Source organism: Hyaena hyaena, unplaced genomic scaffold (assembly GCF_003009895.1).
Source record: "Hyaena hyaena isolate Hyena2069 unplaced genomic scaffold, ASM300989v1 scaffold_6, whole genome shotgun sequence".
Lineage (NCBI taxonomy): Eukaryota > Metazoa > Chordata > Mammalia > Carnivora > Hyaenidae > Hyaena > Hyaena hyaena.
In genome coordinates this window covers 7,504,107-7,516,755 of record NW_024080638.1, presented here as the reverse complement: position 1 = coordinate 7,516,755, position 12,649 = coordinate 7,504,107, and the positions used below count along the sequence as shown (strand labels likewise).

Here is a 12,649-nt window from a genome sequence, read left to right as displayed (position 1 = left end):
CCTGGTGTGAGTAATGGAAACCGGCAATGGGGCCTCCGAAATGGGGATTCCGTCTGCCTCACTCCGGGACTTTGGTTTCCACGGCAACTCAGGGGTGGGAAGGTGCAGGGCTTGGCCCAAGGCTAAATCCCTGGAAGCCCAAGAAAGGGGAAGCTGAGCGGAGGGCACCACAGCCGTTGGGCCAGGCTGAGACTCAAGTCCTGGGCTCCGTCGGCTGCAAGCTCTGCCTGCTAGCTCTCCCAGGAGGGACAGGGGTGATACTGTCCCTGTTTTCCCAGCTGTCAGGTTCCCAAATTTCAGGCCCAGGTGCCATCTGTGAGGTGCCCTTGCTCTGGATCAGGGGCACAGCTCTGCCCCTTGCGGTCCTTCTAGCCTCATGGAGGTGGCCCTGGGGTGGGAAAGCTCTTCACTGATTACGAGGCCAAACAGGGCTCAGGCCCGGTGCGATGCCAGGCCCCTGGTGCCTGCAGGAAGACCCAGCTCCACTCCTGGAAGAACTCACCCTTCAGTTCTAGAAAAGAAGGCTGTAACACATGTGCTGAGCACCCACTATATGCCTGGCCCCAGGTTAGGCCTCCAGGGAAAACAGCGAGGGGAGGCAGGGAGGGGACTGAGCACACAGCCCCATGTCCTCTGTGTCTCCGATTTACCGAGGGCAGATGTGAGCCCAGGACCCCAGGCAGGGAACGGATCCAGGGAGTTGGCGCCCAGCCGCTCCTGCACCAATTCTGTCCAGCTTCATCAAAGTCGGCCCGGCTGGGCCAGTCCCCACTGCAGGCCACGGCCAGGTCCCTGTGCCCCAGACCCTGGCAGGTGGTATATGGCGGCAGCACTGGCATCAGCTTGGGCTGGGTTCGGGGCTCCCTTCTACCTCCCCAGGCAAGTGGTCCAGGGCAGGCCTTGCCTAAATGCACATCTCCTATCAGGCACAGGGCGGAAGGCCTTCTCCAGGGACCCATAGGGAGTCTCTGTGAGCCCCAGTCCTTGTCACCTGCCCAGATCTTCCTTCTGTCCTAAAGGCATGCATGGGCCTGCCTGCCTGCGGCCACTGTCCTGCCTCATTCACCGCCTCCAGGAAGTCCCACTAGAATCTCGGGGCAAGGACGGGCAGAAAAAAGAAGGGATGTGGCCAGCTGGTGGCCAGGCTAGGACTCCGTCCTGTAGAGAGCAGAGGAAAGCAATCCAGGGTATAGGCTGTACAGCCAGCTGGGCCGAGGCAGAATCCCGTCTCTGCCACTTGCCAGCTATGTGACCTTGAACAAGTCACCCTACCTGCCCAGGCTTCACTCTCCTCATCTGTGAAATGGGCACAGCCCTCTCCTCCCAGGCTTGTAGAGATGATGAGATGGTAAACAGAACAAGCATGGCTGAATGTCCGGCCCTGGGAGGCGCCCTGTCAGGAAGGGATGATCACCGGTGAATCGTGTATGTGGCTCTGGGACAGGACGCAGGTGATGGCGAGAGCACAGAAGCTGGACTGACCCTCCCAGCGCCAGCCACCCTGGGGAAGCCCAAACCTGGGAACACCCAGACAGGGTCAAGACTGAGAAATAACACAGGCCTTTTATTTGCTCCAGAACTTGGCTGCTGTGTGGTCCGAGGGTGCCGTGCTTTCCCAGAGCCCCTGAAGGACACCTCACTCGGCAGGTGCTGGCTTCCTGGGCCAGGTCACACGGCAGCACCCACCCCTCCAGGCCTCATCAGTCCGGAAGGCCCAGCTGTCCACCACTGGTGCCCGAAACTGGAAAGTTGGTGCCCACCCTCTCTGTGAGGTGGCTTTTCACAAGGCATCGGTTAAAATATTGCACTTGGAACTTAGGAACACTGATGAGGCAAAAATTTCCTATTACACGACGACGTGCCAAGCATCCGACTACTGTTTAAATAAATAAAACTCAAGGTGAGGGTCTGAGCTGCGAGCCCCGGTGGTCCATGTGGGGAGCCCCGGAGCCCACAGCCAGGCCCCCCGCCCCATCAGCCAGCTCTTTAAGGAACTTGGTCAATGCTGAGTGTCCATAGCACAGAGCGACGGCTCCGGATCTGGCTCAGCGCAGGGCCCTGACCAGCCAGGGCCCTTGGGTCCCCTCGTACCGGGGCAGTGGGGACCCAGTGGGGCCAGTCCTTCTCCTCCAGTGGCCTGGGCCTCTCTTGGTCCAGGCCTCGCGTCCGAATGTCCGTCTGTCCATCCGGAGACACAGCCTCCGGGGGCTTGCTTGCCCCCTCCGTCTCAGGGGGAGAGAGGCAGGTGGGAAGGGGGCCCAGCCTGCCTGACGTGAACACGGAGCTCGACCCCGGCAGCCCCTAAAGCGGGGGACTCATCTTCTTCTGGTTAATGAGGTCCAGGTAGAGATCGGAGCGGAGGAAGCGCGGATACGAGTCCTTTTCCATGAGCCCAAAGATACGCTTCTGTGCCAGGTCGAAGCAGCCCCGGGTCACGCTCTGGAGGTTGTCCTTGGTGTGCTCCCGGGTGTAGGAGTCCAGGTTTACCTGCGGAGGTGGAAGGCAGTACACTCAGGTCTCCCTGCAGGGGGGCTGGTCCTGGGGGTGGGGGCGGGGCCGGGAATGGGACCTACCCAGCCCTTCACCTCCAAGCCCCTCTGCTCTACATCCTAAGGCTCAGAGTGGAGGCCCTCAGGTCAGCAATTCAAGTCATGGCTCGGTCACTCATCGTAGGGCTGGTAGTTAATAGGGCCTAAAAACACCTCCGACTGCCTGGCTGGAACCCCGGCAGGCCATACCTGGGTGTGTGACCCTGAGCAAATCAGCTAAGTGCTCTGAGTCCCAGCTGACTTACCTGTAAGTTAGAAAGAATAGTATGTGCCTCAAAGAGTATCGAAGACCAAGCAAGGTCATCCATGGTAAATAGATACGGATTAAATCAATGGATCGTCCACTGTGACACTGCACACCGTGTCCGGCACTCAGTCAGCAGCCCACAGATGTTGGGGACTCTGACTAGGCTCTCTGAGACTGTCTCCTCATTTTTAAAACGAAGAGAATATTAACCCTACATTACAGGTTGTCGTCAGGGTTAAATAAAAGAGCGCATACATCAAGCACTTAGCACGTGCCTGCCACACAGGTGCCTGGACAGTGGCCATTTCTGATCTTCCCAGGGCCCCAGTCTGCTTCCTCTCTACCTTGGACACATGGTCCCTAAGAGTCACTCTGGCCTCTCCCCCTCCTGGGTTCCTTGAGGCTGCCAGGTCCCTACGATGGCCGAGAGGCCACAGGGGATGGGGACAGGAGGCCAGAGAGCCCAGCCGGAGGCCTTACCTCCTTGCACGCCTGGATTGCAATGTACTCAGCAAAGATCTTCTTGGCCTTGGCTGCCATCTTGGACTGTGACTTGACCTTCTTGAAGTCCTCACATGCCAGCCAGAATTCCAGGTTCTCCTCACTAAACTCGGTGCGAAGGAAGGCCTGGAACACGGCTAACCCATCTGTGAGGAGAAGGCCAGGCCCTTTGTGAGAGGCAGAACCAGCTCCTTCTGCCCTCTGGCCGCCCAGCTTCCCGTCTAGGGGCCTTGAGGATGAGGATTCTGGGAGCTCGGTACAAGAACCCGCTCCTAAGGGGCGGGTGGCGCAGGGACGCGGACCCACTCCTGCCACTCTGCCTCTTTGTGGGCCTTGGCCAGGTCTCTCCCCTGTCTGTGCCTCAGCTCCCTCATCTGTAAAATGGGGGTCACGAACCTATCTCCGGGAGCCCTGCGAGGACCAGAGGGGATCTTGCCCATGAGATGTGGGGCCCTTTGGCCCAGTGTGAGCCCTGGGTACGTGGAAATGTTTATTGTTATTCTGGGAATCCGGGGCTGAGCACACAGGTCCCGGCGGCCTCCTGCAGGCCATGCCAGCTCCCGTGGCCAGCAAGGCGCTGGCAGAAGCCGGCTCCAAGGCCAGCCCAAGGGCCTCTCCCAAAGGCAGAGTACCCTGCCGGGACCCAGGGGAGAGGGAGAGGCGACCTCTCCAGGACCAGACTCCGTTTCTGGGTCTGGGAGATGAGGAAGGAGAAGAGGGAGGGAGGCATACACGGAGGGGAGCAGGCCAACTGGCCCCCACTTACATTTGTGAAGCAGCAGCTTCTCCAAGGACTCACCCCACTTGAGGGCTTCCTCTGAGGTGGGCCTGAGGGGCGAGGGAAGGGGCACAGTGAGGCACCGTGAGGTTTCCGGGGGAGTGGGGTGGCTGGGGCTGGGTGGGCTCTGTCAGCTGCCCTCCGGCATGGCCGAGCCCAGCTGGGGAGCCCAGAAGGGGGCCCACCCCCTTTCTGGGGGCCCGCATCACTTCAGAGAGCCATCCATCCAACCCAACAGCCCCTTTCCATTTCAGCCCCCCACCAGCCCTGCTTCCCTGGGGACCAGAGAGTGCGTGGGGGGTCACAGAAGGGCAGGGGAGACCTACTTGAATGACTTGACCATTTTGTCTGCCTTGCCCGCAGGTTGGGCCCCAGGGGACTCGTTCCTTCTCCGGAAGATGCCCAGCTTGTTCTTCATGTCCTTGGCTCTGGGGGCAGAAGCAGAGAAGGGGTCGGGTCAGCCGGCCACACTCGGGCCCTGCACACGCAGGGTGGGAAGGGCGGGCGCTGGGGTGCGAGGCACCTACTCCTTCATCGTGTGCCGCCTCTGCAGGTTCCCGTTGCGCGTGAGGTACAGGCCGCGGAGCATCTCCGCAGGGGACCCCACCCTGGGGCCCGGGGTGGTCCGCAGGCAGCGCCCCCAGGCTCTGCGCCGCCAGGCAGCCGAGCGTTCGCGGGGATTGCGGCCGGAGCACTGGGGCGATCTCGGCTGGAGCACTGCGCGCTCCCGGCGCGGGCCAGGCTGGGACTCAGACTGGAGAAGCCAGGAAATGGGAGGGCCGAGGACGGGAGTGGAAAAAAAAATATCCCTTCTGGCCAACCCCGAGAGGGCGTCCGTGAAAGGGGCATGTGTCTGCAAGGGGCGGCCTCTGGGGCCCGCCCGGCTGCGAGCCAGACCCAGTTATTGGTGATCGGCCTCCCCGTTGCCATGGCAGCGCCGGGGGAAGGAGGAGAAAACAAGTCAGCAAATTGCTGGGAAGGAGGGAGGGGTGGCTCTGCCCACCGGGGTGGCGGGACTGGCTATTTTTAGCCAGGAATCATTTTTAGTCTTGCCACGCCCCCAGGAGGCAGCTGGGCAAAGCTGCTGGCAAGAAAGGGGTTAAATGTCCCAGGCTCCTGTTTGTACCGCCCCCCCCCCACACACACATAGGGCACCTCCTGGCAGCTGGCCTCAGCCTCCGTTGGCTTTGGATACAAGCAGCCATGAATATGCATGATGCCCCAAAAGTCTTAGTAATCTTAAGCGCAAATAACTTCAGAAGAACAAATCCTATAAACTTTCAAAAATGTCATTTGGAATTTTAATTACGTAATTTTTTAAGGCACATCCAATTTTGTGATTTTTTTGAATGATGCATTTGCTTAAATTTCATTTTTGGTCTCTGTCCTTCTAAATATAAAAAATGCTGACTTGAAACCAAAAGTTGAAATTAAGAACGTGTTGGCAAAATCACAGTGCTACCTAAGTGTAAAAGGAATTTAAATAATACAGCTTTTGGGGTTGGGTGGCTCAGTGGTTAAGGTGGCTGGGCCTGGGTGACTCAGTCAGTTAAGTGACTCAGATCATGATCTCATGATTCGTGGGTTCAAGCCCGGCATCAGGCTCCGGGCTGACAGCTCAGAGCCTGGAGCCTGCTTCACATTCTGTGTCTCCCTCTCTCTCTGCCCCTTCCTTCTTCTCTCTCTCTCTTTCTCTCAAAAATAAGTAAACATTTTAAAAAATTCAACTTTCAGACGGGTGTTTGTAAGTTTGTAATATTCACACTTCTGAAGTTATTTGAGCTTAAAGTGGCATTAAGGCCTATGGGGCTCCCTGTGTAAATTGTTAAGGAAAGAGGTACCCTGTGGAGATTAAGTATGAGATCTGGAGCCACACAGCCTCAGGTTCAAATCCCAGCTCCAGAGGTTACCAATTGTGTGCTCTTTGTCAAGTTACCAGACCTCTCAGAAGGTCGAATTTTCTCATCCATCAAAAAGGGATGACCATAGTACCTACCAGCTGCTAGGGTGGTAACCAGAAGTGAGGAGAAAATGCACGTAGAGTTTTAGCACATTGCCAAGGGCAAAAATGCTCAGACCAGAGCGAGGCCACAGTGCCCTGAGGGTCTTGGGCGGCTAGCCAGGGACCGGGACCCTGCACTCACAGGTCTGCCCCAGTGAGCTAAGGCCAAGGATGGCAGCCCTCTGGGTGAGGACTGGGACCCTCAGCAAGCCCGGGGTGGGAGTGGGGGCGCTGGGGGCAAGCACGTGCCTTCCTGGGGCATAGTGCTCTCTCTGACAGGATGCCAGGGCTCAGAGAGGCGCCGTGTGTCCCCACATGGGTCCAGAAGGCAGAACAGGGACCCTCAAGAAGAAGCTAAAAGAACACTTTCCTCCAATCAGAGCCATGAAGAGATGGAAGGGGTGGGCTCTGGGGTATATGGGCTCTCATCTCTAGGGGCTCAAAGGCTACCTAGCAGGGCTGCTGGGAACCTCCTTCAGACTGCTTTGCACTGAGCTTCAATAGAACAGGCTCTGAAGAAAAAATACCTATATATTCTATTTCTATTGTTAGTGCCAGCATGCCAGTCTTCAGATCCCCAGTCTACCACTTACTTGCTGCGTGACCTTGGACAAGTAACTTAGCGTCTTTCTGCTTCAATTTACTCATTTGTAAGATAGGGTGAGTAAGAGAAAAGGAAACATAAAATAAAAACAATGGTAAAGAGGGGCGGCTGGGTGGCTCAGACTTCAGCTCAGGTCATGATCTTGTGGTTCATGAGTTCAAGCCCCGCATCCAGGTTCTGTGCTGACAGCTCAAAGCCTGGAGCCTGCTTCACATTCTGTGTTTCCCTTTCCCTCTACCCCTCCTCTGCTCACACTGTCTCTCTCAATCTTTCTCTCAAAGATAAAATAAAACATTAAAAAAAATTTGTTTAACAAGGGTAAAGATTAAATTAGATAATATATGGAATGCACACAGAACAGTGCCTGGCACAATAAATATTAGTTATTTTTGTTGTTATCTCAGATTCGAAGAGTCCTCAGCTGTGTGAACTCCAGGCATATAAAGGCAGCTATGCCACCTGGATCAGCAGCGCCACCTCCTGGCAATGTCCAGGACTGCCAGCATTCACGAGCTTAGGAGGAAAAACGGGGGAATCCCAGTCAACTGTTGGTTCAGTCCTTTCTCAGAGGCAGCAAAGAACTTGTCAAGGGCACTCAGCCACTGCTTGGCTCAGAGGCTGGGCCGGGGCCAGGACAACCTGGCTGGCTGCCTCTGCTCGGTTCCCTGGGGCTTCCAGGTACTGAATCAGCACTAGGCATCGCTCCGCATGAATGCTGAGGGCAGTGCCGGACGCTCAGGACCCTGCTGACCCTCCCCGGGGGCCATGCTAAGTCCTGGGTTCCTGTTGTCTGGTGTCTGTCTAGAGAAGGACTGGACACAGCCCCTTCTCCCCACCTGGACCCGTGGAGGAGAGGCAAGTTCGAGGACAGAGGAGGAAAAGGGGGTTGGGGAGCCTCCCCGACTGCAAGGTTGAGGACCGCGGATCTTTGCAACGTACAGGTTTTTGCTCTTTCTCTTTCGCGAGCCTTCATCATCATCCCCAGCTGCGTCAGTCCCACTCATCTGTGGAAGAAAGAGGGACTCGTTACAGTTAGGGCATCCGAAGGCAGCTGCCTGCGCAAAGACAGGCTCAGGGATCCAAGCTGAGACCCGATCAACCATCCCACCCTCTCCTGCAAAGCTCCTCCCCCTCAGGTGAGGGGCAGGGAGACCCCTTCCTGGGATCAGGCTGTCTGTCAAGTGTGGTTGGCTTGGCTGCCCCCTCCCACTCCCCCCAACAAAGGCGTCTCCCCCACCTCACCCCACCCCCGTGCAGCAGGAACCCGGGCTGCAGGGGAGAAGCCAGAGACACAGCGCAAACAGCAGAGCCAGAGACGCGGCACTTAATCGCTGCATGCAGTAGGGCAGAGTGGGGAGCAGGGCTGATGCAGCAGCTCCGCGGTGTGACACAGCCACTTGCTGTCTCTCCGTGAGCCTCTGCTTCTTAATTTCAAAATCGAGATCATAACGACTAACTCGGGATTCTGAAGTCTGACAGAGACCTGGGATTTGTCGGCAGTGTGTAAAGTGGATTGTTGCACAAGCCTGAGAGAACTCTTTTGCCTGAAAGTTTTCCATGGCTCCCCAGTGTCCCAGGGTAACATCCACACTCTGTAACACGATACACAGGGTCTGGGCAGAAAGCTGCATTTTAACCTCAGTTACAACTCCTTCAGTTATCTCTCCAGCCTGACCCTCGCTGACCCTGCCCTCCAGCCAAATGAAATGTGTTCACCTGACCTGCCCTGTCACCTCAGGCCTTTTTATGTGCTATACTTTCCATGGGAGATGGTTTTGTGACTCTCCCATCCCCCTTTACTCCCAAGACCAGCTTCAGGAAAGACCTAGACCTTGGGGAAGCCACTTGAATGCCTTGCCTCCTCACCTGGGGAGCATCCCTAGACCAAGGGTGTGCCTCCCTCACCTCTTTAGAGCCCCCCCCACATTTGAAATGGCTCTCTCTAAATCTGTCCCCTCTGCTTGACTGTGAGTTCTCAAAAGCAAGCCCTCTTTCCACCTGGCTCACCTTCACGGGGCCTGGCACACATTAGGAGCACAACAAATGTTTGCCAGGTGCACGAATGAATCGAGAAAAGGAAAGCAGACCGAGAACAATGAGTCTTGAGGCTCTCGCTGCCTGGGTCCCGGCTTGCAGCTCTGTGCCCCATTGCTCCACTGGCTTCCGCACTTGGCACCCCCTGCCCCAGCCCTCCCCTTTTGCCTGTGCTGTGTCCCCTTCCTGGAATGCCCTCTCTCCTCTCCCTCCCGCCCCACCAATTCTCATCTCCTCCCAGGCTGTCACTCCTCTTCTCCAGACCCCTTCCAGATTCCCACCATCTCTACCAGGGCTGTCTTCTGTTCGCCTTGCCCTGCTGGCGCTTGCCCACCTTCCGCAGGGGGAAACCCAGCGTGCCTACAGTGCCGCCCTAGTGCGGGAGCCCAGGAAATGTTCTGGGATGGGAGAGGCACTACAGCTCAGAGTGGGCTGGGCATGGACACTATGTGCCAAGACAAGACAGCATGCCACCAGGTGTGGACCTCAGCTCTGACTCCTCCTCCCACCCTGGGCCTCAGTTCCCTCATTTGTAAAATCAGTGGGCTAATTCTTAAAGTGTTCTTAATTCAAGAAAGAAAAGTGGCCTTATTCCAGATATGGCCAGCAGGGGGTGCTACGAGCCTCAGCCGAGCACCCACCCATGGATGGATAGACTGATGGATAGGATTATAGCTTCATTTATGGGACTCAGACTGTAGACCAGACCCCGGGACGCACGTTATCCAGATACTACCTCGCTCATCTTCAAAGTAAGTCTATAAACGGAGGCTCAGAGAAGTTCAGTCACTTGGCCAAAGACTGTCAGAGTTTAAATGACAGCTGGAATCTGGGCCTGTGTGCATTTAAGGCCGGTGTGTCTCACCAGAGGATGCTGCTACTCAAATATAAGGAGAGGATGCATTTTGAATGTTTTCAGTAAAAGACTCAGGGGAAATGCCACCTCCTTCCTGAGAAGGCTGCCCAGCCAGGGTTGTAAACACGTGTGTGTACGTGCACACACAGGCACACGCCCACCTATGATGTGCGATCCCAGAGCTTGGGTTTACAGGAAGTAAGTATTGATCCTATTTCCACTGACTGTGGAGGAGTTTCTTAGCCTCTCAGCTTTGGTTTCTTTAGCTACAGAATAGGTGTGGTGACAGCCATGCCCCTGGCTGTTAGAGGATTCGCCAGGACAAAGTCTAGGCGCCTGTGGCCCAATCCTGGTGGCCTCTGTAAGCAGAGCTGCCAGTGTTCCCTGCCTAGCACTGAGTCTTACTTCTGTCGCCCCGTTGCGCACACAGGCTGCAGTCACGCCGGCCGGGCTAGGCAGTGCCCTCAGCCCCCACCCGTGGGAAAGGGCCACGGGCGCTGGGCTTCCTGCCATTCTAACCTCAGCTTCCGTACTTTATGGAGCCCACACAATGGGCCTGGGGACCACTCCCGCCCCACCGCACCCCCAGCCTCTGTGCTGCTGGGAAATGGGCTCTTCCTTCCACCGCTGGGAGGGGGACATCTTCGGCAGGGACCCGCCCACACCAATCTGCCTGATAGCTCAGGCCCTGGGAGTTGGCCCCCAGAGCAGCTAGGGAAACCCAGGCACCGAGGGGGAGCTGCAGGCCAGGCAGAGAAGGAACTGAGCCACAAAGTCAGGGTTCTGATTTCTAGCCCCACAGGGGGCCCCAAGGCTCCCCCTTCAGGAGCTGCAGCAAGGCCTGCCCAGTGCCCAGCACACAGGGGCCTCTCCTTCCCATCTCCGCACTGCCTTGCCTCTCCACAGGGCCCTCCGGGCTGAAGGAGGAGTGGAGACAAGCCCGGAACCACCAGCCATACCTTTACTCTAGGCAGGAATCCCTGGGGCCTGCCCAGCCCCCATCCGGCCCCTCTGGGAACTGGCAGCCCCCTGCCTCTTGGAATAAGAATGATAATTCTTTTTGTGATTATAACTATAATAACAGCTGTGGTTAAGAGGGCCAATTATTCTAAACTGCCTGGATTTGAATCTGACCTCCGTGACTTATTAGCTAATTGACCTTAACCAAGTTACAGCCCCTCTCTCTGCCTTGGTTTCTTTATCTATAAAATTGGGATGATAGCTGGACCCACCTCCTAGGGGTATTGTGTGAATCCATTAAGTTAACACATACGAAGCGCTGAGCATGGTGCTGGGAAGGTGTGAGAACTTAGTGACTATCAGCTATTGTGGTCATGCTGTTGCTTACCGAGCACTTGCTATGCGCCAAGCACTGCGCTAAAGTGCTTTAACCTCCTTTATCTCATTATTCTTTGCAACAATTCTAAGAGCTGTTTGCTGTCATTTGCCCCAGTTTACAGCTGAGGAAACTGAGGCCAAGGACAGCTCAGCAGCTTGCCTGGGCTCCGCGAGCTGGCCAGTAGCAGAATCTTAGGTCTGGCTCCAGAGCCCACCCGTGATTGAGGGCTCTCATAAGCAGGGCCTCATCAGTTTCTCTTACTGGTCCTGACCCAACTTCTGGGGCCACCTGGCCAGGCCTGGCTGCTCTCTTTGACCTGGCACTACCTGGCAGACCCATAGAATCTTGTGGAAACACTAGATCTAAATGCTACGCGTATCTGTTTAGATGTTGGAAATAACTCTTCCTTAAACGTCTTTTAAATAGGAGACTAGCAGGTGTAATCACATCTTGGAGCTGCAAGGCATGTTAGGGGTCCTTTTGTCCGACCTCCGGCCTTGGTGAGAAGCTTTGCGGGACAGGGCTAGCACCCTCCACAGACAGCCTGGGCCCAAGCCAATCCCTGTAGGAGGAGGCGGGGAAGGAAGCATGGCCAGGGAGGGCCTGCAGCCACTGTCTCCCAACTGTCAAAGAATGAGCCATGACCCCGGGCCAAGCCAGGCCAGGCCAAGGCAGAATCCAATGGCAGCAACGTGGGTGTGGACACACAGACACCAGGGCGTCCCTGGCTCCCAGGGAAAGGGCCCATGCAGGCCTGTGGGTCGGCCTGCAGGGTCGTCAGGGAGCGGCCGCAATACCAGAGTGTGGCAGCAGAGGGCGCTGTGAGGCAACTCAACTCAGCACCGCGAGCCGTGCCCAGAGGATGACTTTGGTGGGGAGTTCTCTCTATGGACCTCATTTGTAAAATGGCCACTTTGAATGGACCATCTCTCACATCGGTGTGGTTCAGATACTGCTACTCACAGCAGAAATCATTCAGTGCACAGGGGTGACAGGTACGGGTAACACAGGGACTGTCTCCCCTGTGACAGGCTACATGCGCTAAGCCTCAGTGTAGCCACACAGCAGCACAATGACCAGCCGAGGGCCACGCCAGCGCTGCCTGCCTGCGTGTCCATCATGACAGGATCACTGCCATGGACACAGAGCTTTCTACGTACAGCGACTCCTTAAATCTCTGGACAACTCCATGAACATTTAGCACTCCCACTTTAGGAGAGAAAATGAAAGCTCAAAGAAAGATCTCACTTGGCCAAGGTCTCAGGACCAGGAAGAGGAGGCAGAGCTGAGGTTTGAACCCAGGTCTGATGGACTCCACAGCCTGAAGATATCCCTGGCCTCTTTACCTCCTGCCTGGAGCAGCCTGGGAACAGTGGCCTGTAGGCATCAGCTGACCGTCCAAGAAAGCCAGGCCTCAGCCAGGAAGACGGAAGTCATGGGGGAGCCCACTGCCTCCCCGCCGCTGCCAGTCCCCACTGCCCATCCCTTGCAAGGTAAGGTGTGCAGGGTCTGCGTACCGCCAGCTCCAGCATTATGCGCTGCGTGGCCTGGGACAAAACACCTCTCCCTTGGCCTCAGGCTCCCTGCTGGAGGACAAGTACAAGGGGTCCCCCCCTTACAGCAATGTAGTGAAGGCCAGAACAGGGAGCTGGAGGTGCTTTGTGAATGTTGGCATAACTGTCACCACTGCACTCTCGGCCTCGTCATCAGCAATATGATTCCCATTTATGGGACACCTA

The 12,649-nt window shown here is 56.5% G+C and overlaps 1 protein-coding gene across 7 annotated transcripts in view; it reads right to left on the bottom strand.

Moving 5' to 3' along the window:
- Positions 1 to 1,544: 1,544 nt before the first annotated feature.
- RGS3 (regulator of G protein signaling 3) overlaps positions 1,545 to 12,649 on the bottom strand; it is a 122,451-nt gene continuing 111,346 nt past the window's right edge. For 6 of the 7 annotated variants that reach the window (XM_039240169.1, XM_039240215.1, XM_039240220.1 and 3 more), the window contains 5 exons: positions 7,621 to 7,685; positions 4,402 to 4,503; positions 4,064 to 4,125; positions 3,277 to 3,443; positions 1,545 to 2,487 (listed from right to left, as the gene is read on the bottom strand). In XM_039240169.1, the coding sequence (XP_039096100.1) occupies positions 2,302 to 2,487; positions 3,277 to 3,443; positions 4,064 to 4,125; positions 4,402 to 4,503; positions 7,621 to 7,685 (582 nt within the window). In that variant the 3' untranslated portion in view covers positions 1,545 to 2,301. Of the gene's footprint in view, positions 2,488 to 3,276; positions 3,444 to 4,063; positions 4,126 to 4,401; positions 4,504 to 4,602; positions 4,934 to 7,620; positions 7,686 to 12,649 lie in introns of those variants that run through there. The other variant, XM_039240224.1, reaches the window with a different exon arrangement.